The sequence below is a fragment of the Enhydra lutris genome, unplaced genomic scaffold (genome assembly GCF_002288905.1).
Source record: "Enhydra lutris kenyoni isolate GAN:26980312 unplaced genomic scaffold, ASM228890v2 scaffoldscaffold12, whole genome shotgun sequence".
Classification (NCBI taxonomy): Eukaryota; Metazoa; Chordata; class Mammalia; order Carnivora; family Mustelidae; genus Enhydra; species Enhydra lutris.
This window is the reverse complement of record NW_019154096.1, coordinates 46999406-47024764: the sequence shown is the minus strand read 5'-3', so window position 1 is coordinate 47024764 and position 25359 is coordinate 46999406. Positions and strand designations below refer to the sequence as shown.

Below are 25359 nucleotides of genomic sequence, written 5' to 3'. Positions count from 1 at the left end.
TAAAACTTATTAAATAATTTTATTCTTTTCTCCTTTATATTACTAACAGTAGCCCAGTGTCCAGCATTTTAGAAAACCTGAAGAAATAAAAAAAATTAGGGGTTTACACTCACATGTATAAAAATATATATTCAGATAAGCAAATATCTGCTCATTACATTGCCCAACCTTGAGTGCCAAAAATAAATAAATACCTGCCAATCAAATGAGAGGGCTGGATGGTTTTGCTAAAATTCATTTTAACATCTTTAACTGACCACCATGTGCTAATGAAATTCAAGTTGAAGTTATAGCCAGTTAGCGTGAAAGAGAACACTGTGTTGGCCACTGAGTATTCCTTAAGCAGAATCTGCTTTGTGCTTGGAACATAGCTCGGTTTCAACAGGGAGCAGCAAAAAAGATCAAGAAAATTTCCAACTTTTCTAATAACCGCCTTATAAAAGAAAGGGAAAGATATAGGAAGTATTACCACCTTATAATGGCCGTGAAAATCAGAATTGTAGGTTTACAAATCTCGGATACAAAAGCCAACACAGTAAGATTCTTGGTTAGTTAACTTTGATTTTTAAAAATCTACAAAACATAAAATATTTGCTTGCTGGTACAACAGATTTAGCACACAAGCAATCACCTGAAATATCTTTTCCTCATCAAGTACTTTAACAGTGCAAAGTATCAGCTGTCTCAGCTCACACATTTGGTCTCCGAAACCTGAAGATGAACCATCTCAGGGAGGTATCATTGCCAAGGAAAATGCAAAGCAGCCCAAAAAATACAATGATTCTCTCCTGTGCCAGACTCTCAAAGGGAGAGAGGCAGTTTCTTATAGGAGACGTGAAACAAGTAATTCAAAATGTCCATAAGCGAACATAAGATACAGTATTGAACCTTTTGACACAGAAACAATAATTATATTGCTATTTGGAACAGTATTCAACATGGACGAGGAGATCCCGGTGTTCGGTGGCTGGATACTGTATATTGCACTTGGGACATTCCACCAGGCTTTCATTGAGTGCAGCAGAGGGACTTTTTGGTGAGGCAACTTTTACTCTGTTTTCAGACTCTCCTTGGAAAGTGACTAGTGGCTCTGTGAAGGCAAGCTCCCGAAGCTGCTTCTGAAAAATAAATGATTGGAGGTGGTTATAAATTACCCAGATGACCCACAAAGTACTAGGATTAGTTGTCTACGTGAATAGGTTTTATTAAAATACTTAGAGCCAAACGTAAATGTAGACCCATGTAACGAGGCTGACAAAATTTGCTAGTTTTTTTTTTTAAAGGGGCAAGTTCAGCCATAAAAAAAAATAATAATAATAATAACATAGGGGTGCCTGAGTGGCTCAACCTTTAAGTGTCTGCCTTCTGCTCAGGTCATGATTCTAGGGTCCTGGGATGGAGCCCCTCATCGGGCTCCCTGCTCAGTGAAAGCCTGCTTCTCCCTCTCCCACTCCCCCTGCTTGTGTTCCCTCTCTTGCTGAGTCTCTCTTTGTCAAATAAATAAAATCTTAAAAACAAAACAAAACAAAACATAGAATTAACAGTAGCAAAAAATGTTAGCTGATCAAACAGGTTACAAACAGAAATGATGGAAGTATTGCATAATACCTTCATGACTTTCCTTTTTCCTTTTTTTTTTTTTTTTGAGGAACTTAGACTAGTTGATAAAGTCTAAAAAGGAATAACATACAGTATACTCTAAAGATGAAATGACAGCAGGGACACAAAGAAAAGCACAGGAAAACTATGGATTCTTTTGTATACCCTCCAGCTTCCTATACTTTGAAAAACAGTAACAGAAATTAATTATAAATTTCAACTTCAAATAATATAAATGGTCAAAATCAATTATGTACTAAAAAACAGTCAAAACATATTTTGTCTTTTATTCATAAAGAAGCTACAAATGATTTTTTTTAACAACTGGGTTTTTTTCCTCCTTCAAAAACTGAGGAATTCTATTCGTAACATTTCACCATCTGCAAATATTCTGCCCTACTAGGATCATGTATGAAATATGTGCTAATGGGACATAAACACAAACAAACATGGATCCCAACAGGCTTAGTCAAAAAGTTTATTAGTAAGATGAAAACAGTAAGTCAAAAATTACTTTCTCATAGAAAAAAGTCTTATTTAAAAGGTTTATGTTTTAAATGATTATGTGTTCAATGTAACCCACAAAATGTGCTTAGCTCAATATGCCTAAAACAGTGTATTAACAGGAACAATCCATTATCACTAAAAATGGCATTTCTTCCTTTCTTTTTAAATAGAAAAACATAGTTTCAGTTGAGGATTTACAACTGCGCTCCCTTCCCCCCACACTCCCCCAGGGCAGCCCCTGTGTCCTGCCTCTAGAATCCACATGCCACGCTGGGAGGTGGCGGGAGGTGGGGGACAGACATGATCCCAGGTACCGCCAAGGCTGGCACGATGCAGAGGCACATAATGTCCCTTTTCAGGGCTCTGAATTGATGCTCAAAAGGCAGTGGCTTCAGATGAAGCAGGGGTTTTGTCTACAATTTGAGAAATAGCCACTCTTAAGCTGTATCCTCCTAGTTTGGGAACTGGTCTGATAAATCAATGGGAAAATGGGAAAATGGTAGCAAGAGAAAGAAAAAGAAAGAGAAAGAAGAAAATGAGTTTTAGTTTAACCATTCCAGACTCACCAAGGATTCCAGCTGTGTTATTTGATTTCTTGCTTTTCGGAGCTCCTTAAGAATGACATGCAGTTGGTGCCGCATATTTTGACGGTCAAGTTTTTCATTTTCAAAGTCTAAAGTACATGCCTGCATCTGGAACAAATGCCCGGGACAAGAAAATCACAGGTTAATATATACTGTCCAGTTCCCCTGACTAGAAGCTTGAAAGTTTTTATTAGAGGCAAGCGTGTGCCCTCCCAGCAAGAATTCATCTGAGGACAATGAGATGTTGCTAAATGAAGAAGCTACAGCTACAGTTCAGTTCAGTTCAGTTTTCGGTTTATCCAAGGAGCAAAGCCCATGCTTGAAGTGTAGGTGAGTGAGGAGGAGCTTCAGAAGTTGCTGGTTGGACTTTCTCCCACTCCCCACCCCCTTTTGTGGGGAAGGGGAAGAAGGGAAAGCAATGGCTGTTCCCTGGTTTGGAATACACTGAAAACCTCTGCTCTCTGTTCTGAGAATAAATGGTATCTCTCTGAGTTCTCTGGAAGTTATAAGGTAGCCCTCTCGGGGAGATCCCGGTAGGCTAGAGTAGGGACTACAGAAGCTGCGTGGGGAAGAATAAAATTTCCCAGGCCAACATCACCCTGTCAAACAATTGCCATCTCAGCCAATTTGGCTTATCTTAAAGACAGGAATACATGACTATCAGATAGTCACTTAATTTTTTGCTGTTATTAGAGTTTATTAAAAACATCTTGCAGGGTACCTGGCTTGCTCAGTTGGTTAAGTGTCCAACTCTTGACTTTGGCTCAGGTCATGATCTTGGGTTTGTGAGATTGAGCCCCGCATGGAGCATGGGCATGGAACCCGCTTAAGATTCTCTCTCCCCATGCCTTTGCCCATACCCCCTACCCCCTGCTCAATTGGTTCCACTCTAAAAAAAAACAAACAAACAACAACAACAACAACAACAACAAAACCTCATGACTTTCAAATGGTTCTTCACAGAACAGTGTAAATGTGAGGAAACATCCCATTTCCTAACAAGTTTAGTCAAATATAGCTGCAACCCCGAGAAGTACCTGTTGTTCCAGCAGAGCAACCCTTGTTTGTTCCTCTTGATGCTTTAGCAGAGACGTGTAAAGAAACTGGACCTGTCAGATGTAAACAGAGCCAACACTGTCATATCCGATCTTTTACTGCATGAGCTGGGATGCAGGAGAGGCTCACAAATCTCACATCTCTACTGGGGACCGCACCTACTCGCCGGGCTGAGTCATTGCCGCTGCCTGTCGGGTAGCTATCGACTGAAGCAGCTGAGCAGTCCCGCCCTGGCTGAGAGATCCCTGGGGCAGACTGCTCGACGACGTCAAGGAACAGCGCCCAACTCTGCAGTACACACACCCACTTCCCTGGAAGTTCTAACATCCACCAGTATTTCTGAGTAGGATAACAAAGCTGGCAGTGCCTTGCCCTCCTTGCCCGCAGAGGTGGAATAAAATTCCCGACCATTTCTGCTTCATCTTTTGTAAATATCACTGCTCGTGCCTGTAGGCAGAAGCCAGGGTGGTAAAGACTAAGAAAGCAAATGTTACAGACTGTGTTTTAATCCCTCTCTCAACTTCCGGATAATGTTTAAAAATGACTTCCTATTCTAATAGTAGCAAAAATGAACATCTGCCCAGCCCCTTGGTTTTACAAAGCACTTTCACATTCTCCCAGCTGACCTTCACAAAAGTCCCAGGAAGCAAAAAGAGATTGTTGTGACTAATTTGACACATCAGAGATCTGCAAGTCAGAGAAGGTAGCTGATTTTCCCAAGGTCACACGTCCTGAACTACAGACCAGGTATGGACCCTGAATAATGTTTTTTTCCACTATTCCATGCTGCCCAACAAGATTTAAATGAATGGTTTCTGCTGCAGTAGTATGCGGTTCTAATCATCCTAACTTAGCAACTCCACTGTCACTGACACAGACATCCTGGCAGAAGGTGGTGAGTATAAGAACATGGAAGGTACTGTGAAAACTCACTTGAGCACACTGTCATCATGATCAAAGTGCCAGCCTGGGAACCAGTGCCGATTCCCCTCTTTGCTTCACACCTTCTGGCTTCTCATACACCCCTACCTCCTTCTCACAGAAAGCCTCTGTGTACAGGAGGGAATTCCCAGTCGCTCAACTGACTGGTTCCTTCTTGCCAAAAGGTGTTTATCCAAATACCATCTCTGGCCCCGAATTTCTCCATGTCATGTTGTCCTGCTTTATATTCTTGAATTTATTTGGTAATTTTGGTGCTTGCTTATGGTCTGTTTCCATTCTAAAGAAGAATCCCATGCAAGGCAGGAACTTGTTTTGTTCCTTGCTGGTTCCCTAGTGGTTAAAATAGTCCCTGACACTGGCAGGTACCATGACAATTTTGAATTCGGGAGCATGGAAAGTCTTACTTAGGCTCACCTGAGATAAGAGCTCTTCTGATCTCTTCTTCTCTTCTTCAAGTTTTTCCCTAGCAATATCATTCTCTTCCTTGAGCTTTTGTATTTTCTCTGTTTTATGCCTACTGTCTTCCAGATGTTGTACATCTGCCTTTCTTTGTGAAGACAACAGTTGATTTAAGTCTTGAACTTCTTTTTGGGTTTCTTCATATTTTCTTCGAAATTCACTAAGTTCAAAACTCAACTGAGTTATGGTCTGTCGTTCAACCTCAAGATCTTTTTTTGCATTTGCCAAAAGATGGTTGTAATATTTTTGCTTTTCCTCTTGAAGATAACCTTTGACAAACACATCAGGCACAACACACTTTATACAATAAATAATATTCCTGAGAAGTTAAAACTACACACATTTCTATAAATCAGATTTTTTTAAAGATTTTATTTATTTGATGCAAAGAGAGAGAGATCACAACTAGGCAGAGCAGCAGGCAGAGAGAAAGGGGGAAGCAGGCTCCCCGCTGAGCAGAGAGCCCGATGTGGGGCTCAATCCCAGGACCCTGAGATCATGACCTGAGCCGGATGCAGAGGCTTAATCCACTGAGCCACCCAGGCACCCCTATAAATCAGATCTTACAAAATGAAGAGATAGGGTTGCTGACGGAACAAGAAAGAATTCAGGTTCATTATTCGAAGTAAACCTAAAAAACAGAAGAACTAGAAACAGTAATATAGCTATTCTATGGGAAGGGAAAGTAACTAATGTCTAAAGAAGATAAATCAACAAATGGAGACATAAGCTCATTATTTATATATATAATTACCAAAATTAAAAACAAAAATGTTAAAAGCAGCTGCCCTGATGGGAGGGAGAAAGAGCAATTGGGATGGGAAGGAAAGAGAGGGGCAGGCCCTTCTATATTACTATCAAATTACTTTAACAAGAGCTTCTATTACTTTGATAAAACACATACACACAGAGAACACTATATCACGAAAGAAAGAAATTAGACTTAGCCCACCACTAAAATCTTACTTTAATATTCTTTTTTTTTTTTTTAAGATTTTATTTATTTATTTGACAGAGACATAGTGAGAGAGGGAACACAAGCGGGGGGAGTGGGAGAGAGAGAAGCAGGCTTCCACTGAGCAGGGAGCCTGATTTGATGCGGGGCTCCATCCCAGGACCATGGGATCATGACCTGAGCCAAAGGCAGAGGCTTAGCGACTGAGCCACCCAGGTGCCCCTATGTGTAATATTCTTATAATGGCATTACAATAAAGTAATTTTGTCCCTAATTCTTTTTGTATTTTCTTTTTTACTATTATCTTCATTTTAAATATTCAAACATGAAGCTCCAAGATTAGGAGCCTTGCCTGCCTTTCTTTAGCCTTCTCTTTACATAATTCAAAATTCAAACTTCAGTCCCATTAGGGCTGTCAGTCTTCTAACAAATGCTTTGCATGGGGGTTTCTCTTCTTTTCTCAGCTCATCATCTAGAACTGCTGAACCGATTTCCCCGTCTGTAAAATGAGCCCTCTTGCCCCACCTCATAGGGTTCTTGTGAAACTCCATGCAAAGGAAGCTGCAAAGCACTTGGCAAAAAGCCTGCATTCTCCCGAGGAGCGCTCATTTCAATTCTGTGGGAGACTCAAAAGACTGAAGAATCAGCTATAAGATGTATTCCTTTTCCTGGGAGTGATATGAATGTGTGAAAGGAAGCAGAGTAAAAAGGCAACCAGTGACAAGGCCAACTCCAGGAGAAATGAAGTTGAAGATCTTTGAAGGTGAGGAAGGACGTGGATGAAGGAGAAAATTTCATGTGCCTTCAGAACTGCCAGAGATCCATGACCCTGTGCCTCTGTCCCTTTTCTTTCTTTTTTTTTTTTTTAAGATTTTATTTATTTATTTGACAGAGATCACAAGTATGCAGAGAGGCAGGCAGAGAGAGAGGGGGAAGCAGGCTCCCTGCCGAGCAGAGAGCCCGATGCGGGGCTCGATCCCAGGAACCCGAGATTATGACTCGAGCTGAAGGCAGAGACTCAACCCACTGAGCCACCCAGGCGCCCCCTCTGTCCCTTTTCTTCAGAAAACAATGAGAAAACAGACTTGCTAACATGGTCTTTCTTACTTCAGAGTTATAAGACTTGCTTAATTCACTTTCTAACACATTTATAAAAATCTAAATTTGACGAATCTCTTCTTTTGGAAAATGTCAGGCAGGCCTACCCCGAAAGAACATTTCTATACCAGTACCTTCTGATTCAGTCTTTTTGGTCTGCTGTGGGAGTGAATGAGCAACTGTTTCTGATTTCTGTTCCAACTCGAAGATCTTGGCTAAAAGTCCTTTTACGTAGGCCTCCCGCTGTTGATCATACACAAGCCACTGCTGATTTTTCTCCAGAGCCTCAAAATGAAAATGAAAGCAAATCATTAATAAAATAAAAAAAATTAAAACCTTAAAATGGATAAGAGAGCCCCAATGATGTAGCCTTTCCGAGTACAAAGAAATTGTCATGGTTCATGTAGTAGAAATCTACACCACTACATGGTTCGCAACCTGGAGATCCGTTGTGACATCAAGCTCCTTCGGAGCACCTCACACCACAGAGAAGCCATGTTTCCATGGGGCCAAGTTCATTTGTCTGCTGTCTCCTATACACAATTTGCTTTGCATCTGTCCATGTCTTTCTCCATAAACTAGAACGCCTCTGTGGCGAAGGTAGACAAGCCCTGCTCCAGAGACTTCCACCCTACACAACTCCGCTCAGGAGCTCCCCATGAGGACAGAGGCACAGTCAGACCCAGCCGCCTGGTCTGCTGGTGTCCCCTGCCCAATCTTGCTACCCCTTTCTCCTTCACAGACGCTGCTGTCCAGTAACCTGAACTCTGAACTCCATCTCACGGCTACTTCTCAGAGAATCAAACGTAAAGAGCCACTACCCTCTTTATCACCAATTCTCATCCTTTACGTCTCTTACAACACAAGTAAAAAGCCCACACTGCAATCACTCACGTGGTTTGCACGGGGGCTTAAGAACTCAGTTGTTATATAAATATATGGCTACATAGTTTTAAATTTTATATTTTATCAAACAATAAATCATTTGACTAAACATCTTCAGCTTTTTATCTGTGGTTACTATGTCTTTCAAATAGTAAGTTCCTTGAAGTGGCAGACCATGCTCTTCTGGGAGGATTCCTGGCTTTGTGTATAATATGTACTCCAGAAATCACTTGATGATAGGATAATACTAATAAAGCAGGCAGTGTCTGTTTAAGTTAGCTGGTAACAGGGAAACTGATTCACTTTACTGTCACTGCTAACATCGGTTTTTCATTTTAGTTGAATCTTTCCCTCAAGAAACTAGACAGGCTCTGATTGGCTTACCTGGCCACCTAGCCTGAGTTTGAAAACCTCATGCCACCTGATCTGTGGCAAGACCCTGGCAAAGCCTCACAGAATAAACTACGTTAAGTGGGTAAGATGAGGTGGTATATAGGGACAAGGGCATGAAGATTCATGAGGTGGTGAATTATTATCAACTAGGGCAAATTCATATACCTTCTGAATCTAGCTCTCACTGTTCTTAACATCTTGATCCTGGAAAATTCAGTCAAAGGCAAAACCAAAGGAGTCTGCCAGGCCAGCCCACTATCTCCAGCAATCACTCACAACCCTCCCCCTCCGTCCCCTACCCTAGTTTTGTTATTGAAAGTGGGGCACAGATTCAAGTTGAAAGCTAGCAAAAAAGACAACTGTCTGGTGGTGCTGGGGCTGGGGGGAAGCCTAGAAATTCTTATACAGCATCACCATGGCAACGAGATTATAACTGTTCTCTCCTTTCTAACCTGGAAGTTCAGTCTAAGGAGATGGGACTGTCCCTTTTTCTTTCTTAGTTCCTGAGAGGCTGGGAAAGTAAGTCCCAATGACCATTTGGTAGAGAGGCCAGTACATCTAAGCCTGATGTCACACGTGTAAAATGTTACGAAGTATCCCAGAAGGAGGCCCACATAATGATGTGAATGCCCCTTCACGACAGGCAAGCTCGTTTTTGCTGAGTCCTTGGGCCCTGGTGCCTGTGCTATGACCCGTCTGCCCCCACAGGGATGCCTACTTAAGCAATGATTTGCTGTTGGATCTTGGTAAATCCTGTTTTTGGATTAAGAGAAAAAAGGAAAAAAGTCTCCATTTTTTGCTCAACAATACAGAGTCTCATTTGGAAGGTAATTTCCCCATTATAAGATTAAGAGGAGACACAGGCTATCACCAAAAGCTTTCGGTTAATTAAAACAATGATCACTATTTTGAGGGGAAAAAGAACTACTCTTAATAAGTTCAGTTCAACCTTTCCCCCTTTCCCCCAAAGTGCTAAATCATTTTAATTATTTTTTTTTGAATTTTTGAAAATTCAGAATTTTTGAAAGCTTCATGACACCACTTGCTAAAACGAAGCTGTGTTCCCTTAGGCTAACATTAAAATGGTCCATAATCTGCCTCTTCCCATCTCTTCAGGTTACAGCCTGGCCATTCATTTCTGGCCTCCACTGCCACCTTGCTGTCCACACAACTACACACACCCTCTGAGCCCAGAATGCCCTAAAACTCCTCCCTAGATAACCTACCCACTTAAATCCCACGTTTTCATCAAGTTCCCATGCATCCAAGCCCGTCTTTCAAGGCTCCTCACCATAAGTGTCCTCACCAAGCTCCCTTTCCTGTGTAAGCCAACACTGATTTTAATGTCCATTCAGTCTATTTGACATTTTACACTCATGACCTTGATTGTACTTGTCCTGATGGTAGTTCTTATCTGAACTAGATCATGAGCCCCAGGACAGTTGGGCCCAGGCTTGTTTAGAATTTGCATCGTTCCATTCATGTACTTGATAAACAATGGTGATGACATGGAGTTGGAGGAACAGTGGTTCCCAAGAACCAGCAAGCACCCATGCAGGTCTCTAGTCCAAAGAGAAGTTTGAGAGTATTCAGGAAGGGAGGAAAAGGCATGAAAGAATCTAGAAGTTCCTTATACACAGAAGAACAATCCATTTAGAATGATTCAAAAAGAATCGAACACTTTCAAAAAACTATCACTCATAAACCAAGGAATATATGAAAATGAATTTCAAACCCCTTTGTAACAGAACTATCATAGCTATTTCTATGATTTTTAACAAGTGCCTCATATGTACCCCTTGTGCCTTAATTCATCCCAGACCTGTTGAAATCTATTATCACCAATGGCAGCCAGGACATATCATTTCATATCCTTCGGGGGGGCCAAAAAAAGATAGTACAAACATAAATTTCTTGCCAAAAATTTGCCCAGTCAAAGCGGACTGAAGTAAAACATACATACTGGAATACATTTCCAGAAATGCTCAATTCTTTTTGAATCACCCTGCATTTGTTGTAAATGTACTGAAAAAAGAGGGACTCCCCTCCCCCACATGCTGGCGTCTCACCCTAGGGGGTGAGGAGGGAAAGTGGTAAGGAACATACTGGACATTCTCAGTTGTGCATCAGGGCATCTTCTTTCAGGATAAGATTTTCTCTCCATTTAAGATAAAAATGGCTGAGCTTCAAGTCTGAAAAGATCTGTCTATATAAAAACTCTTAAAGTCTAGAGAGTTCCTCTAACCTTTGGTAGGCTCCTTCCGTGAGCATTGTACAGACTTGTGAGCATCTAGACATGGGGCTTAAAGAATTTTCCGTGTCTGTTTTCTGTAGAACTAAGAAATGGATTAGAGAGACAGAGGCAGCCTCTGGGATCAAGGACTTAGTCCAGGGCCCTCCAGTCACTTGGCCACACACTTTTCTCTCTGCACCTGTCAGGCAGTTATAACATGAGTCTTCCTCGCAGAGCTTAAGGATTCATTTGTAAAGTAGAGATAATGTACATCTGCTCTGTATTACATTCTCAAATTTAACTGACAAAAGAGGTAATGTTATAGGACTCAAAAAGCATGCATGTATCCAAATATTTATAAATCATATGTGTTAGATGCTAAAGATACCTGATTTTATATCTAATTTTAAAATTGCCCATCATTAAGAAACATTTCAATATAAGTAATTCAAGTCAGCATTGGATGGTAATGAAATTTTCTTCTTTTAAATGAACCTGTCCATACATTACTTAAGTAGGAAAAACAGAACTATGGGATGAAGATTTGAGGTGCAACATTCTGAAAGGCCAGGTGATGGCGATGTTACTTCAGTAAAGGAGTCAACATTTCTTTTCCCCTGGCCTCTTCTCACCAACTTTGGCATTTACTTTTTTCTCTAAATAGTATCAATAATAAGTGGATTTGATGGTCATCAATAAATGCTGATATTAGTTTTGCATCTTTAGAGTTACCATTGAATTATTATCTCCTGCAGCTTTGTGTCCTCTCCGTACCTGTTAGGCATGCATTTAACATTTCCTCTTAAGTTATCAGTAAAAATATGGAACAGAAGTGGGCAAAATTGACAAAACTGGAATATGGATGGTAGATTGCACAGAAGTATAGTGTCCGTGTTAAATTTATTGAAGTTGCTATCTGGGGGCGCCTGGGTGGCTCAGTCGATTAAGTATCTGCCTTCAGCTCAGGTCGTGATCTCAGGACCAAGCTCTCTCCCGCGTGCTTCTCCCTCTGCTCCTACCCCCACTTGTGCTCTCTCTCTGCCTCAAATAATAAAATCTTTTTAAAAAAATAAAGTTGTTGGGGCGCCTGGGTGGCTCAGTGGATTAAGCCTCTGCTTTCGGCTCAGGTCATGGTCTCAGGATCCTGGGATCGAGCCCCGCATCGCATCGGGCTCCCTGCTCAGCGGGAAGCCTGCTTCCCTCCTCTCTCTGCCTGCCTCTCTGCCTACCTGTGATCTCTCTCTCTGTCAAATAAATAAATAAAATCTTAAAAAAAAAATAAAGTTGTTATCTGTACTGTAGTCACATATGAGAACATCTCATTCTGAGGAACAGATACTGAAGTATAAGGGTTTTAAAGGCCATAATCTATGCATCTCACTCTCAAATAGTTCAGAAAAAAAAAATATGTGTCGGGGAGGGTAGGGTGGGGACCGAAAGAGGTATAAAATGGAGCAAAATGTTAACAATGTTTGAATTTTAGTAAAGAGTATATGTGTGCTCTACGTACCATTTTCATTCTTATAACTTTTCTATAAATTTGAAATTTTTCTAAATAAAAAACTAATAATTATTTATCTTTCCTACATTCTGCTTAAAAATCAGATTTTATTATTATTATTATTTTTAAAAGATTTTATTTATTTATTTGACAGAGATCACAAGTAGGCAGAGAGGCAGGCAGAGAGAGAAGGAAGCAGGCTCCATGCTGAGCAGAGAGCCTGATGTGAGGCTCGATCCCAGGACCCAGGGTTCATGACCTGAGCTGAAGGCAGAGGCTTTAACCCACTGAGCCACTCAGGTGCCCCAGATTTTATTTTTTTTTAAAGATTTTATTTATTTATTTGACAGAGCGAGAGATCACAAGTAGGCAGAGAGGCAGGCAGAGAGAGAGGGGAAGCAGGCTCCCCGCTGAGCAGAGAGCCCGATGTGGGGCTTGATCGTAGGACCCAGAGACCATGATCTGAGCCAAAGGCATTGGCTCAACCCACTGAGCCACCCAGGCACCCCTAAAAATCAGATTTTAAAAATTAAAAGCAGGAAATGCCTATTTCAGCTGCCTCTTAGCCTATCTGGCTTGCAAGTTAATGACACTGTACAGTGTTTACAGTACCAACTCCATGTAATTATTTCAAAATGTCAGTCAGACCAAAATGGTAGCTGAGGAATGACACAGCTAGGCCTTAAGAAAGGTGAACATGGGTTTTTAGGGCTCATTTTAGCATAGCAAATACTGATTCTTTTTTTTTTTTTTTAAAGATTTTATTTATTTATTTGACAGAGATCACAAGTAGGCAGAGAGCGGGCGGTGTGTGTGTGGGGGAAGCAGGCTCCCTGCTGAGCAGAGAGCCTGATGCGGGGCTCCATCCCAGGATCCTGAGATCATGACCTGAGCTGAAGGTAGAAGCTTTAACCCACTGAGCCACCCAGGCGCCCGCAAATGCTAATTCTTAAAATAGGTGGGCAAAGTGTTCCAGGCCGATTTGTGGGAGCTTAGAGCAGGGGTGAGGGCCTGGAACTGCTGAGCTCCCAAAGCAGGATCATGGGGCAGCCACTGTGCTTAGCAGAGGGCCAGGTTGCTCTCCCTGCGCTCACAGACAGCCACAGCTAAACCATCTCTTGCTTCTCAGATGTGTAAGTTAATGCAGCAGTAGCTGGGAGCTTATTGGAAATGCAGAATCTCAGGCCCTACCCGACCAGTGAAATCAGAACATGCATTTGATGAAGATCCCCTAGTCTCATAGTCACATGTGAGTCTGGGAGGCCCTGCTCAGTCTAGACCATTTGAACGTAAGTTGGGTTAAATTTTACTCCACTTATCTAAAAGCCTCTCTAAAGTAAACAGAGCAGAGGAGCACAATGTGATCCTTAAGCTGAAAAGATAAAACAGAACAAAAAGCTTGGGTATACACAGGTAACATTTCAAAGTTACTTTCATACAAAGAACTGTCATTATCTGAGAATAACTTTAACTGGTATTTGAAGCAGTTGATGCTGAGAAACCTAAAATTATATATAAGTTTCAGACAACAGCATATATTTTCAGATACTAATAAAATTCAAATATTCTAGACACTGGCCATATAGCAGTGAAAACACCACAGACACAGTTCCCTCATTAAACATATACCAATGTAAGACTCATATAATAAAGTAAATAAACAAGTAAGTTTAACAGTAATGTGTGATGAGGGGGAAAGTTACAAAAGCAGGGAAAGGTAACAGGAATTGTCTTGGAGCTATATTATTAGAAAAGGTGGCTAGGCAACTCTCTGGCTCAGGCCCCACTCCCACTACCCCTCCCACCCAAGAAAGTAACAACTAAGTATTATACGATGAAGTGGGGAAGCGGGTCATGAAGATATCTGGGGGGAAGAGCGTGGGTGGCAGGTAGAGGGAACAGAAAGAAAAAGCAGTGTATTGAAGGAAAAGCTAGAAAGCCTGCACGGTTGGAGTAAATAAAGGGGGAAAGCAGGAGGTGTGTAGATTTATTCCTACGTACATGCATCTGGTAGGTACTGATACACACAAAATGATAAAGTTCAGTATAACATACAACACAAAGAACTTCTCTTTATTTTACTTTTTAAAAGATTTTATTTATTTACTTGACACAGAGAGACACAGTGAGAGAGGGAACACAAGCAGGGGGAGTGGGAGATGGAAAGGTAGGCTTCCTGCTGAGCAGGGAGCCTGATGCTGGGCTCCATCCCAGGGCCCTGGGATCATGACCTGAGCCAAAGCCAGAGGCTTAATAACTGAGCCACCCAGGCCCCCCACAAAGAACGGCTTTTGAAAGATCTTTAAAAATTATGTTTCTTCTTTATCTAACTGTAGGTGAATTACTTTGATAAGGTTACTATAGTACCCCACCATACAGACACTCAAGGGATTTAAATTCTTTTGAAGATCAAATAGACCTCAAGGACACTTGCTAGATGAAATAAAACAGGAATCTTAAGAGGAACTTAGAGGAGGGTAGACTTGCCAGTTAATATTTCTGGAATCAAAATACCTACCTAATATTTAACTCAAGAATTTTATACTTTGGGTATCTGGTACTGAAACTTGAAAAAATACACTGTGAATAATAGTCCTTATTCAATTCTCAATGAAACACATCAATCTATTTAAGACATAACTCTGAAATAATAAAGCTTTACCAAATATCTAGAATGACCTCATATCAAATTCTATAGGAATGAAGCACTGAGTATACAAAGAACATGTTCCCTTTTCAAACTACAAAAGCACATCCTGGTTCCAAGGGAAGAATTTCAAATGAATGAGTACATCTTTCATGGATAAACAAGAGAAGAAATTATAAATTAAGATACACCATAATAATACAATAAGATTTAGGCAAAGAAGGAACATTTTTTAACTATTGAGGTGATTTCTAGGACTTTCTCACCTAATGAGACCATGGCTAGAGGAAGTGGTCCTCTAGAATGTCTAGAAAGAGACTTATAGGTGGTAACCTAGGGAGATAGACTGTTTTCAAGTCACACCATCAACTCTGTCAATTTCCATGAAATTTAAGAATGAATGAATTAATCTTCTCTTCCCATAACTTTATAAAAGGAAAACGAGGGGTGGCTGGGTCATGATCACAGGGTCATGAGATCAAGCCCCACATTGAGCTCCACACTGAGCGTGGAGTCTGCTTGTCCCTCTCCCTCTGCTTCTCCTCATGCTCTCTCTCTCAAATAAATACATAAAATCTTAAAAAATAAATAAATAAATAAAAGGAAATGAGCTTACATCTTGCAACTGTATTTCCATTTCATGAATATCATTCATCGATGAGTTGAAGCAGCTTGTAGCCACAGTCTGAAATAAACCAATATTAGTTAATATCATAAATTTAACAAAAGAAGTTTCCTCATTATATCTGATTCTAGGATAACACAGTATACTTCACAAGGGCATCTCAAAATCCAGATCTAGTACATGCTGATGAACCATCATGCCAGGTGATGAGTACCAGAGGAGAAGGAAGATCTCCTGGAAACTCTCTCAGCAGATTTCATATCTAATTTGACTTCTGAGGTTCTCTGGATCACTAGCATAACCTCAGTGCATAAGAATTGCCCAGTGGTTCTCACCAAAATGAGACAAAACAAAACAGTCGGACTATTTAAAATGAAATCTGGAAAATATTAAATTGTTAAACAAAAGATAAAAGTTGTCTTCTAGAATTATATTTTATTAGTGGTATTAATTAGTATTAGCTCATACAGATTATACAGAACTCAAAACATAATTTCTCTTTTTTAAAAAATTTTTTCAAAGAAGAAATAGAGGTTGGATGGTTGGATGGTTAGGTATCCAGACTAACCAACAAAACTCATAATAAGCTATATTTCGGTCTTCTAACAGCTTTAAAGAAGCAGACTTGTGTGAACACTGGAAAGAAATCACAAAATATTTTTCTCCAAAGATACTCTAGACACTCACCTAGTAGCCCTTTATCCCTCTTGATTTAGTCCTCTTGGTTAAAAACTTGGACAGAGGCAGTTCACCAAGTTTCCCCCTGAGCACATTGTGGACTGTATGTCCCAGCCTTCCCTGCGGTTAGTGAGACCACGAGACTGAATTCTGTCCAATGGGATGTGGGCAAAAGTGAAATATGCCAATGCCAGGCCTGGCCCCCAGACGCTGCCCTCATGCTCCACATGCTCCCTCTAGCTCACAGCTGTACACAGAGGATCTGGTGCAAGGACAAGGGAGCCACTGAAAGGGAGGAAGCTGGATCTGAGTGACTCTGCAGAGCAAAGCCTCCTTCACTCCCACAGGCACTAGACTGTGACATGAGGGAAAAATTAACATTTGTTGTATATAAGACCATGAGATTTGGAGGTTGGTTGTTACAGCAATAAAATAGGCCGACTAATACAGAAATTAATGTGGATAGCCCTCCAATTATTATAAGAGTATATTTTCTAAAGTTCTCATTTCTACCAGGATTTGTGTTTCCATATTCAAAAGTGGAGAAACCAGTCCTTGAGCTTTAAGGAAAATTTTAGGCAACCACTTTGAATCTATAATTTTCACAAATTTTAGCTGTGTGAAAATTCTCTAGGAAAACTTAACCTCTTTAAATTCGCCTATAAAAATACTCAACTGCCCATCAATGAGAGTACATATAAATGTATTGATTTAATCATTCTGACTCCTCTAAATGGGAGAGACAGTGCAAAGACCTTTAATAACATTGAGATATTATATCTGAAAGCTACAGATTTTCTTTTATAGGTGGTATTAATAGTTGTAGTGTTAGCATTATCCAAACGTTCAAAATTACAAAAGAATCAAGGATCTGATCAGTAAGAAACCATTTACTAAGCACTTAATGCCAAGTACTATGCAAGGAGATTTACATATATTACAACATTTGATCTCCAGTATTGTTTCTCTCTCTCTCTCTCTCTCTTTTTTTTTTTTTTTTTTGGTACCTCTTTATCTCCTTCACCTATTTTAATCTCCAGTATTCTTATCCAATTTTACCAATGTGTAAACTGAAGTTTAGAAGAAGGGTCTGGCGAATTCTAGAATTGTCTATAAGGCTAGAAAGGGTAAGAAATTTGTTCAGTCACACAATTAGCAAGCGGCAGAACCAAAATCTGAAATCACAGACAAAGCTTTCCTTGTTCTGCTACACTAGTTTAAACAAAAGAGGGGGAGCAAAAGCACTTGTAGCTCAAGAGTATACTTGATACTGTAATTGTGTATTTCAAATTTGAAAACAACAACAAAATGAAGCTATTGTCCTCAGGATAGAAACTACAGGAATGAAATCTGAGGAGAACCTTCTTAGATGTTGTGGAGACATAGTGGATTCCGTATTCCGAATATTCTCTTGCGCAAAACAATTGTCTGGGGAGTGGAGGCAGCCATATTAACTATTTTTGCTTATGGAGAGGGAACCAGGCTATGAATAAAAAATAACCTGTTAGTATACTATTCTGTTTCATCACTTGATAAGGGTGTTTTAATAAAACCACTCTTCACTAGAATTACAAATTATATCAGAAAGGAAAAAAATCTGGGTTTAAAGAAATGGCGAGTACCTGTGATAAGCGAAGTGTACTGGCTTTGCTTTCAAGTTCAGCAAGCCTTGCAGTGGTAGCAGACAACTGTTTTTTCAATACATCTGTCTCTTCAGACAAGGATTTCAACAGCTGTTCCCTCCTCTCGCCTTCCTTTGTTTTCTCCTCCAGCTGTTCAAGCAACGCAGTGTTGCTATACCTGGCTTTCAGCTGCTCTCTGAGGTGCTGTATTTCTTTGTCTTTCTCTGTGAGGTGATAAGCATTCTTTTCCCTCTCAGCTTCCAGGACTCGAATTTTCTAGATATAAACTAAGAAAAATCTTAGAACAAAGCCAGGTCAAACATGAAAATAAACAACATTTATGAAGGATTTATCATACATCAAGTCAGCATTATACTAGACACCAGGGCCAAAAAGAAAATGAAGCCAAGGTCCTATGCTCAGAGACCTCACTGAGAGGTAAACCAACACATGAATGCAGTGTGGTAAGTGCTATAGTTAAGGGATATATATAAAATAAATGCGACACAGACACAGAAAGGAGAAACCAACTCTGTCAAGAGCGGTCAGAGAAAGCTAAAGAAAAGCTGGCTCTCACAAGAATATCTGATAATCATCCTTTCATCTACCAGTTTTAATCATCTTAAAGGCTAAAAGTAGTCATACAAGAGCTACATGCTCATTAATGAACTTGAAGCAACAGAACTTAAAAATTACAGAACCTTACAAATGGATAAAAATGCATTCATTAACTTGTTTTTGTTAACAAATGATTTGGTATCAGATGTAAAAGATGAGCTTTGAAGGAGGGTTCACATTTTCAAGGATTTAAAAGATAAAGAAGGCAGCTAGTTAAGCTGCTGCGGACAGAAGGGACAAAGCACCTCTGGAGAGCCGGTTACAAGTTAACAGAATGACTTCACATGCCAACACGGTAAAAACAACATAAAACTACAAACTTGCTTGGGCGTGGAAGGGAGAAGCAGTTGTTCAAATATAAAATGGGGAAACTGGGGGCGCCTGGGTGGCTCAGTGGTTTAAGCCTCTGCCTTCGGCTCAGGTCATGATCTCAGGGTTCTGGGATCGAGTCCCGTATCGGGCTCTCTGCTCGGCAGGGGGCCTGCTTCCTTCTCTCTCTCTGCCTGCCTCTCTGCCTACTTGTGATCTCTCTCTGTCAAAATAAATAAATTCTTTAAAAAAAAAAAAAAAAAAAAAATGGGGAAACTGAGTTAGATGACCCTGTGAAAATGATGAGGGGATTTTAGTTGCCTTAAGCCTAAGATAAGGCAGTAGTATGATATAATTTTTTTTTAAAAGCCCATATAATTTTAGGCTTTTGAAGAGTATAGCATCCAGATTACTGGAAATAGTGCAATTTCAACTTGTGTTTGCCACTGTGCACAATACTGGGTGCAAAGTTCAGAAGGAAAATGAACACATCACAAAGTGTCCAGGAAAGTAACCAGGATGTTAAGAAGTTAGAAACTCTGAAGAATATGGGGTTGGTCTACAGAAAAGTAAAAGAAAGCAAGATTTCCTCAAATATCTGAAAAGTTGTCATATGGGTAAAAAATAGACTTGTTCTATGCAGCTGTAGAAGGTACAATTAGAACAAATGGGTAGAAGTTAGAGGAAGTTTAATTTTAATTGATTATACAGGAATGAAGTTTTGACAACCAGTGCTTGTCAAAAGTGGGAAGAACTGGAAAGAGATCTCTCAGGGAAGTTAATAGATTCCATCACCAGAATGCAAAATAATCTTTGATAGATCATTTTTCAATGCTCAAATAAGTATTTACCTCAATATGTGGCGTTAAAAAGAATAATCATTCAGTTTTATAATGTGCTTATAAAAAGATTTTAAAGAAATCCAATGATACTATTTAATACAGGTCATTTATTTTTTAACCATGAACAATAAAAACTTTTACAAAATAAAATAAAAGATTAATTTTTTTACCTTTTATCTTTTTTAACACTTTATTATTTTTATTAACATATAATGTATTATTTAGCCCCAGCGGTACAGGTCTATGAATCATCAGGCTTACACATTTCATAGCACTCACCATATCACATACCCTCCCCAATGTCCATAACCCAACCACCCTCTCCCTATCCCCCCTGACAACAACCCTCAGTTTCTTTTGTGAGATTAAGAGTCTCTTATGGCTTGTCTCCCTCCTGATCCCATCTTGTTTCATTTTTTCCTTCCCTACTCCCCAAACCCCCCACTCTGCCTCTCAAATTCCTCATATCAGGGAGGTCATATGATAATTGTCTTTCTCTGATTGACTTATTTCGCTCAGCATAATACCCTCTAGTTCCATCCACGTTGTTGCAAATGGCAAGATTTCATTTCTTTTGATGGCTGCATAGTATGCCATTGTATATATATACCACATCTTCTTTATCCATTCATCTGTTGATGGACATCTAGGTTCTTTTCATAGTTTGGTTATTGTGGACATTGCTGTTATAAACATTCGGGTGCATGTGCCCCTTCAGATCACTACATTTGTATCTTTAGGGTAAATACCAAGTAGTATGATTTGTGGGTCGTAGAGTAGCTCTATTTTCAACTTTCTGAGGAACCTCCATACAGTTTTCCAGAGTGGCTGCACCAGCTTGCATTCCCACCAACAGTGTAGGAGGGTTCCCCTTTCTCCGCATCCTCGCCAGCATCTGTCATTTCCTGACTTGTTAATTTTAGCCATTCTGACTGGTATGAGGTGGTATCTCATTGTGGTTTTGATTTGTATTTCCCTGATGCCAAGTGATGTTGAGCACTTTTTCATGTGTCTGTTGGCCACCTGGATGTCTTCTTTGCTGAAATGTCTGTTCATGTCTTCTGCCCATTTCTTGATCGGGTTATTTGTTCTTTGGGTGTTGAGTTTGATAAGTTCTTTATAGATTCTGGTTACTAGCCCTTTATCTGATATGTCACTTGCGAATATCTTCTCCCATTCTGTCAGTTGTCTTTTGGTTTTGTTGACTGTTTCCTTTGCTGTGCAAAAGCTTTTGATCTTGATGAAGTCCCAATAGTTCATTTTTGCCTTTGCTTCCCTTGCTTTGGTGATGTTTCTAGGAAGAAGTTGCTGCGGCTGAGGTCAAAGAGGTTGCTGCCTGTGTTCTCCTCAAGGATTTTGATGGGTTCCTGTCTTATATTTAGGTCTTTCATGAGTCTGTTTTTGTGTGTGGTGTAAGGAAATGGTCCAGTTTCATTCTGCATGTGGCTATCCAACTTTCCCAACACCATTTGTTGAAGAGGCTGTCTTTTTTCCATTGGACATGCTTTTCTGCTTTGTCAAAGATTAGTTGACCATGGAGTTGAGGGTCTATTTCTGGGCTCTCTATTCTGTTCCACTGATCTGTGTATCTGTTTTTGTGCTAGTACCATACTGTCTTGATGATTACAGTTTTATAATAAAGCCTGAAGTCTGGAATTGTGATGTCACCAACTTTGACTTTCTTTTTCAACATTCCTCTGGCTATTTGGGGTCTTTTCTGATTCCATATAAATTTTAGAATTATTTGTTCCATTTCTTTGAAAAAAACTGATGGTATTTTGATAGGGATTGCATTAAATGTGTAGATTGCTTTAGGTAGCATAGACATTTTCACAATATTTGTTCTTCTAATCCATGAGCATGGAACGTTTTTCCATTTCTTTGTGTCTTCCTCGATTTCTTTCACTAGTACTTTATAGTTTTCTGAGTACAGATTCTTGGCCTCTTTGGTTAGGTTACTCCTAGGTATCTTATGGTTTTGGGTGCAATTGTAACTGGGATCGATTCCCCAATTTCTCTTTTTTCTATCTTGTTGTTGGTGTAAAGAAATGCAACTGATTTCTGTGCATTGATTTTATATCCTGACACTTTACTGAATTCCTGTATGAGTTGTAGCAGTTTTGGAGTGGAATCTTTTGTTTTCCACATAAAGTATCATACCATCTGCAAAGAGTGAGAATTTGACTTCTTCTTTGCCAATTCGGATGCCTTTAATTTCTTTTTGTTGTCTGATTGCTGAGACTAGGACTTCTAGTACTATGTTGAATAGCAGTGGTGATAGTGGACAACCCTACCGTGTTCCTGACCTGAGGGAAAAAGCTGTCAGTTTTTCCCCCATTGAGAATGATATTCGCTGTGGGTTTTTCATAAATGGCTTTGATGATATTGAGGTATGTACCTCTATCCGTACACTTTTAAGAGTTTTGATCATGAAAGGATGCTGTACTTTGTCAAATGCTTTTTCAGCATAAATTTTTAAATCTAGTAAGTTCCTAACTGCTTTATTGATTATGCCATAACAAATTGTAAATTAGAGAATCTGAAATAAAATTTAACAGTATACAGTTTAACAATATAGGTGATGATTTTATCTCAAAAAATCTGAAAACAAAGATTACTTGGAAAGCAGCCAGTATATATGATAAAATGGGTTTTTAAGCACTCACGTTAAAATCTGAACTCCATTGAACACTTAGAAATTGTTAAAATTTGATTTTTTACATTTAGTGAATGAGAAGAAAAACTAAATTACAACGTTATTGGGAAAATACTTTCTCACCTCTAACAGTAAAGCTTATTACAATTTGAAAAGGTTTTTAAGGCCACTCACCTCCAAAAGTCTGTGTCTGTCTTTATCAGTCAACTTTCCTTTTCCAGTTGTGATTTCATCCACCGATGTTTTTAAGGCCGCAATTTCTCCCCTAAATTTTTCTAATGCAGTTTCTGATTTGGAGTTACTAGGCTTTGATCCCCATTTACCTTTAATTAAACCTTTGGGACTTCTGGAAGACATCCCTGAAACTAACTGTAAAAAAAAAAAAATACAATTATATTTTTAAATAAGTCTAAGTTTAAAAGGTCAAGTCTGAAGTTTGAAAAGGTCTAATAACCTATTTGCTAAATAGAAGAACATTTCCCTCTTCATAGAAGTGACATAGCCAAACCAGTGGGATATGGGAGAGGGACTGGGAAAGGCTTCTGGCTTGCTGGTATCAATATTTATTTTTTAATCTAGGTGGTAGATGCATGGGGAGCATTCACCTCTTAAAAATATGTCAACTTATCTTGATGCACACTGAGTAATGTACCAAATTGTTGAATCACTATATTGTACACCTAAAACTAACATAACACCATATGTTAACCATACTGGTCTTAAAACCAAAAAATTTTTAAAGTATGTCAACTTGGATGCTTATGTTTTGTGCAGGATTCTGTATGTGTATCATGCTTCAGTGAGAAAGTTTTGTTTAAAAAAGGGGATCAATGATTAAACCATTAAGTGGATGCTGAACAAAATGGATCACAAACAAATATTTTACCCAGGAATAAAAAGCTGGTGGTAAATGATATAATTCTGAGAACATAAGCACTGAAATGGCATTACTTGACATAATGATATGTCCTATTTTAGAAGATAGATCTAGTTCAAATCTATGTAAATAGTCCGCTGAGAGAGTACAGTAGGCAAAAGTGAGGAGAATCCAAGATCAGGAAAAAGAGACACAATACTCAAGAATTAAGAATAAGAGGCCAAATTAAGTAAGAAGAAGCTTAGAATCTGCTAACAGTATTAGTTAACAGTTTAGGAGAAGTGTATATTAACTCTAGAGCAAAATCTATAGTGAAAAATACTGTGGATATAGTAACAGTAGCTGTAATTAGGGAGATTAAAAAGCATTTGCCACCTTATGGTCCTAAGATAAAATAGTGATGGTGACTGAGAAATTTAGAGGAATATGGCACCATTCATGCATTCAAAAAATATAAGAAAATCTGATTTACCAGGCAGCATAAATTGGAAAAAGAAAGAGAGAGAGGAAGAAACAAAAGAAAAAGACATGTTCCCTTACAAAATGGAATTGTCAATCCAGTAAAGAAGACAAGAAATAACAAAGACACAAATTCTCAAGTAGTAAAGTTTCTCGAGTTGTAAAGTTAACACTACATAGAAAATGAAAAGTAGTGAGAAGTGTTTCCAGTAAAAATTGAGGAGACCTAGGCCTCTCTGTAAAATTGACTTTTGGGGTCATCCTGTATGAAATCAGAGAGCCTGAAAACACTAGAGCTGTGTAAACTGAGTTGAACAGACCATCTAGCGAAGGTTAGTACTGGATTTTTGCCCAAGGTGACAGACTAAGATAACTAGTAAATCAATTAAGGCTAATGCAAGATTATGGTATCTTGAGAACCTGCTGCCACAGGAAGTTCTTCCCTGTAGGGTTCTGTTAATAACACATTGTTGACATGGTTTAATGAGTTGATAAGACAGAAAACTATTTTTCAACCAAATCACTGAAACACAGAATGGTGGAACTATATAGGTCAGTAGAACTGGAAGGAACCTATGGACATTAGTTCCTGACCTCTGGACAGAACTCTTGCAATGAAACGCTCTCCTGTTTCTAGCTTCTGGACTGGACCCTGCTGGGATCTCACAGCGCCCCACCACTTAGTCCTACCAAGCTCCCTTCCCTGTTTCTTCTATCCCCCGCAGGCTGATACTCACAGGGCTCACACTTCTCAAACTTTGACCCACTGTCCCTTCTTCAGGAAGCCTTCTCTCTGTATAAGCTAATACGCCATAGCACACATTGTTTACTCCCACCCTACATCTGCTTTTTAAATTTGTTCAACAGTTGTTTCAGGGGCCGAACTTTGAATTATTTTTGTCACTCACAGCACCTAACAGCAGCTGCTCAATACATATTTATTGCTTGGCTGAAGAGATCTTAGAAATGCTGGACAGGTGACGGAACAAACCGCGATCCAACAACCTCCACAAGGCATGGGCTACAGGCCACATTCTTCCCAAGCGGAGGCAAATCTTACAAAAACGGGACGCCTGGGTGGCACAGTCGGTGTTTTTAGCTTAGGTGGTGATCTCAGGGTGCTGAGATGGAGCCCCAGGTCGGCTCCCTGCTGGCAGGGCTGCGTAAGAGTCTCTCTGCTTTTCCTTCTGCCCTCCCTCTTGTGCATCAGCTCGCCCTCTCTCGCAAAATAAACAAATAAATACATCTTTTAAAAATCTTACAAAAACCCTCACACGGGAGCTGTGTGGGCAAACAGGGAGGCAAAGGAAACCTGCAAAATGAGGCACTTCTTTTTTTTTTCACCTCTAAAATGAAGATGTTTGTAGAACAGACATGAATGTGCTTGGTAATGGGTAAATTGATGTTTTCACGAAAGACCCTAGCCAAGTCGCTTGGCCTCTCCGTGACAAAAAAAAAAGGGTGGGGGGGAAGAGGATGGTAGTACCCACCGCAAAGCTGTAAGGAAGGTTCGACACGCCGACGATCGTGAGCCTCCCAACCCGGTGCCAGGCAAGCGCCAGGGAAAAGGGACATATATCAGGACGGGCAGAGATTGAGTCGAAGCCGACGCTGTCCGCCCGCTGATCCCGCCTCCCTCGCCGTCAGATCTGCCTCAGGGCTACGGGCCCTGGTCGCCCTTGTCACCCTCGGCTGTCGCCTTCCCACCGCCAGCCGGCACCTGAGGCCAGTGCCGGCGTTCGCGTCGGCCCAGTCACACCCTGCGGCACCCGCGCCGCTTCCGGGAGTTTGAATCCCGCGGCTGCGGGGCGGGG

General features: G+C 40.0%; 1 protein-coding gene across 1 annotated transcript; it reads right to left on the bottom strand.

Annotated features, from left to right (window-relative positions):
• Window positions 1-80: 80 nt before the first annotated feature.
• Window positions 81-25222, bottom strand: LOC111145142 (centrosomal protein 55). Its single transcript, XM_022499829.1, has 9 exons — window positions 25036-25222; window positions 22384-22578; window positions 17785-18060; window positions 15476-15544; window positions 7335-7485; window positions 5103-5416; window positions 3728-3799; window positions 2673-2798; window positions 81-1118 (listed from the first exon to the last, which is right to left on the bottom strand). The coding sequence occupies exons 2-9, from the start codon at window positions 22564-22566 to the stop codon at window positions 918-920; spliced, it is 1392 nt and encodes a 463-aa protein (XP_022355537.1). The 5' UTR covers window positions 22567-22578; window positions 25036-25222; the 3' UTR covers window positions 81-917.
• Window positions 25223-25359: the final 137 nt, after the last annotated feature.

What these genes read in the sequence shown, in the direction of transcription:
- LOC111145142 (XM_022499829.1), bottom strand. Translation starts at nt 22,566, where the DNA reads ATGTCTTCCAGAAGTCCCAAAGGTTTAATTAAAGGTAAATGGGGATCA. An exon ending in TGGAAATACAGTTGCAAGAT is followed by an intron (nt 7,486 to 15,475) that starts GTAAGCTCATTT and finishes TTTCATTTTGAG; the next exon opens with GCTCTGGAGAAAAATCAGCA. An exon ending in CAAAAAGACTGAATCAGAAG is followed by an intron (nt 5,417 to 7,334) that starts GTACTGGTATAG and finishes TGTTTGTCAAAG; the next exon opens with GTTATCTTCAAGAGGAAAAG.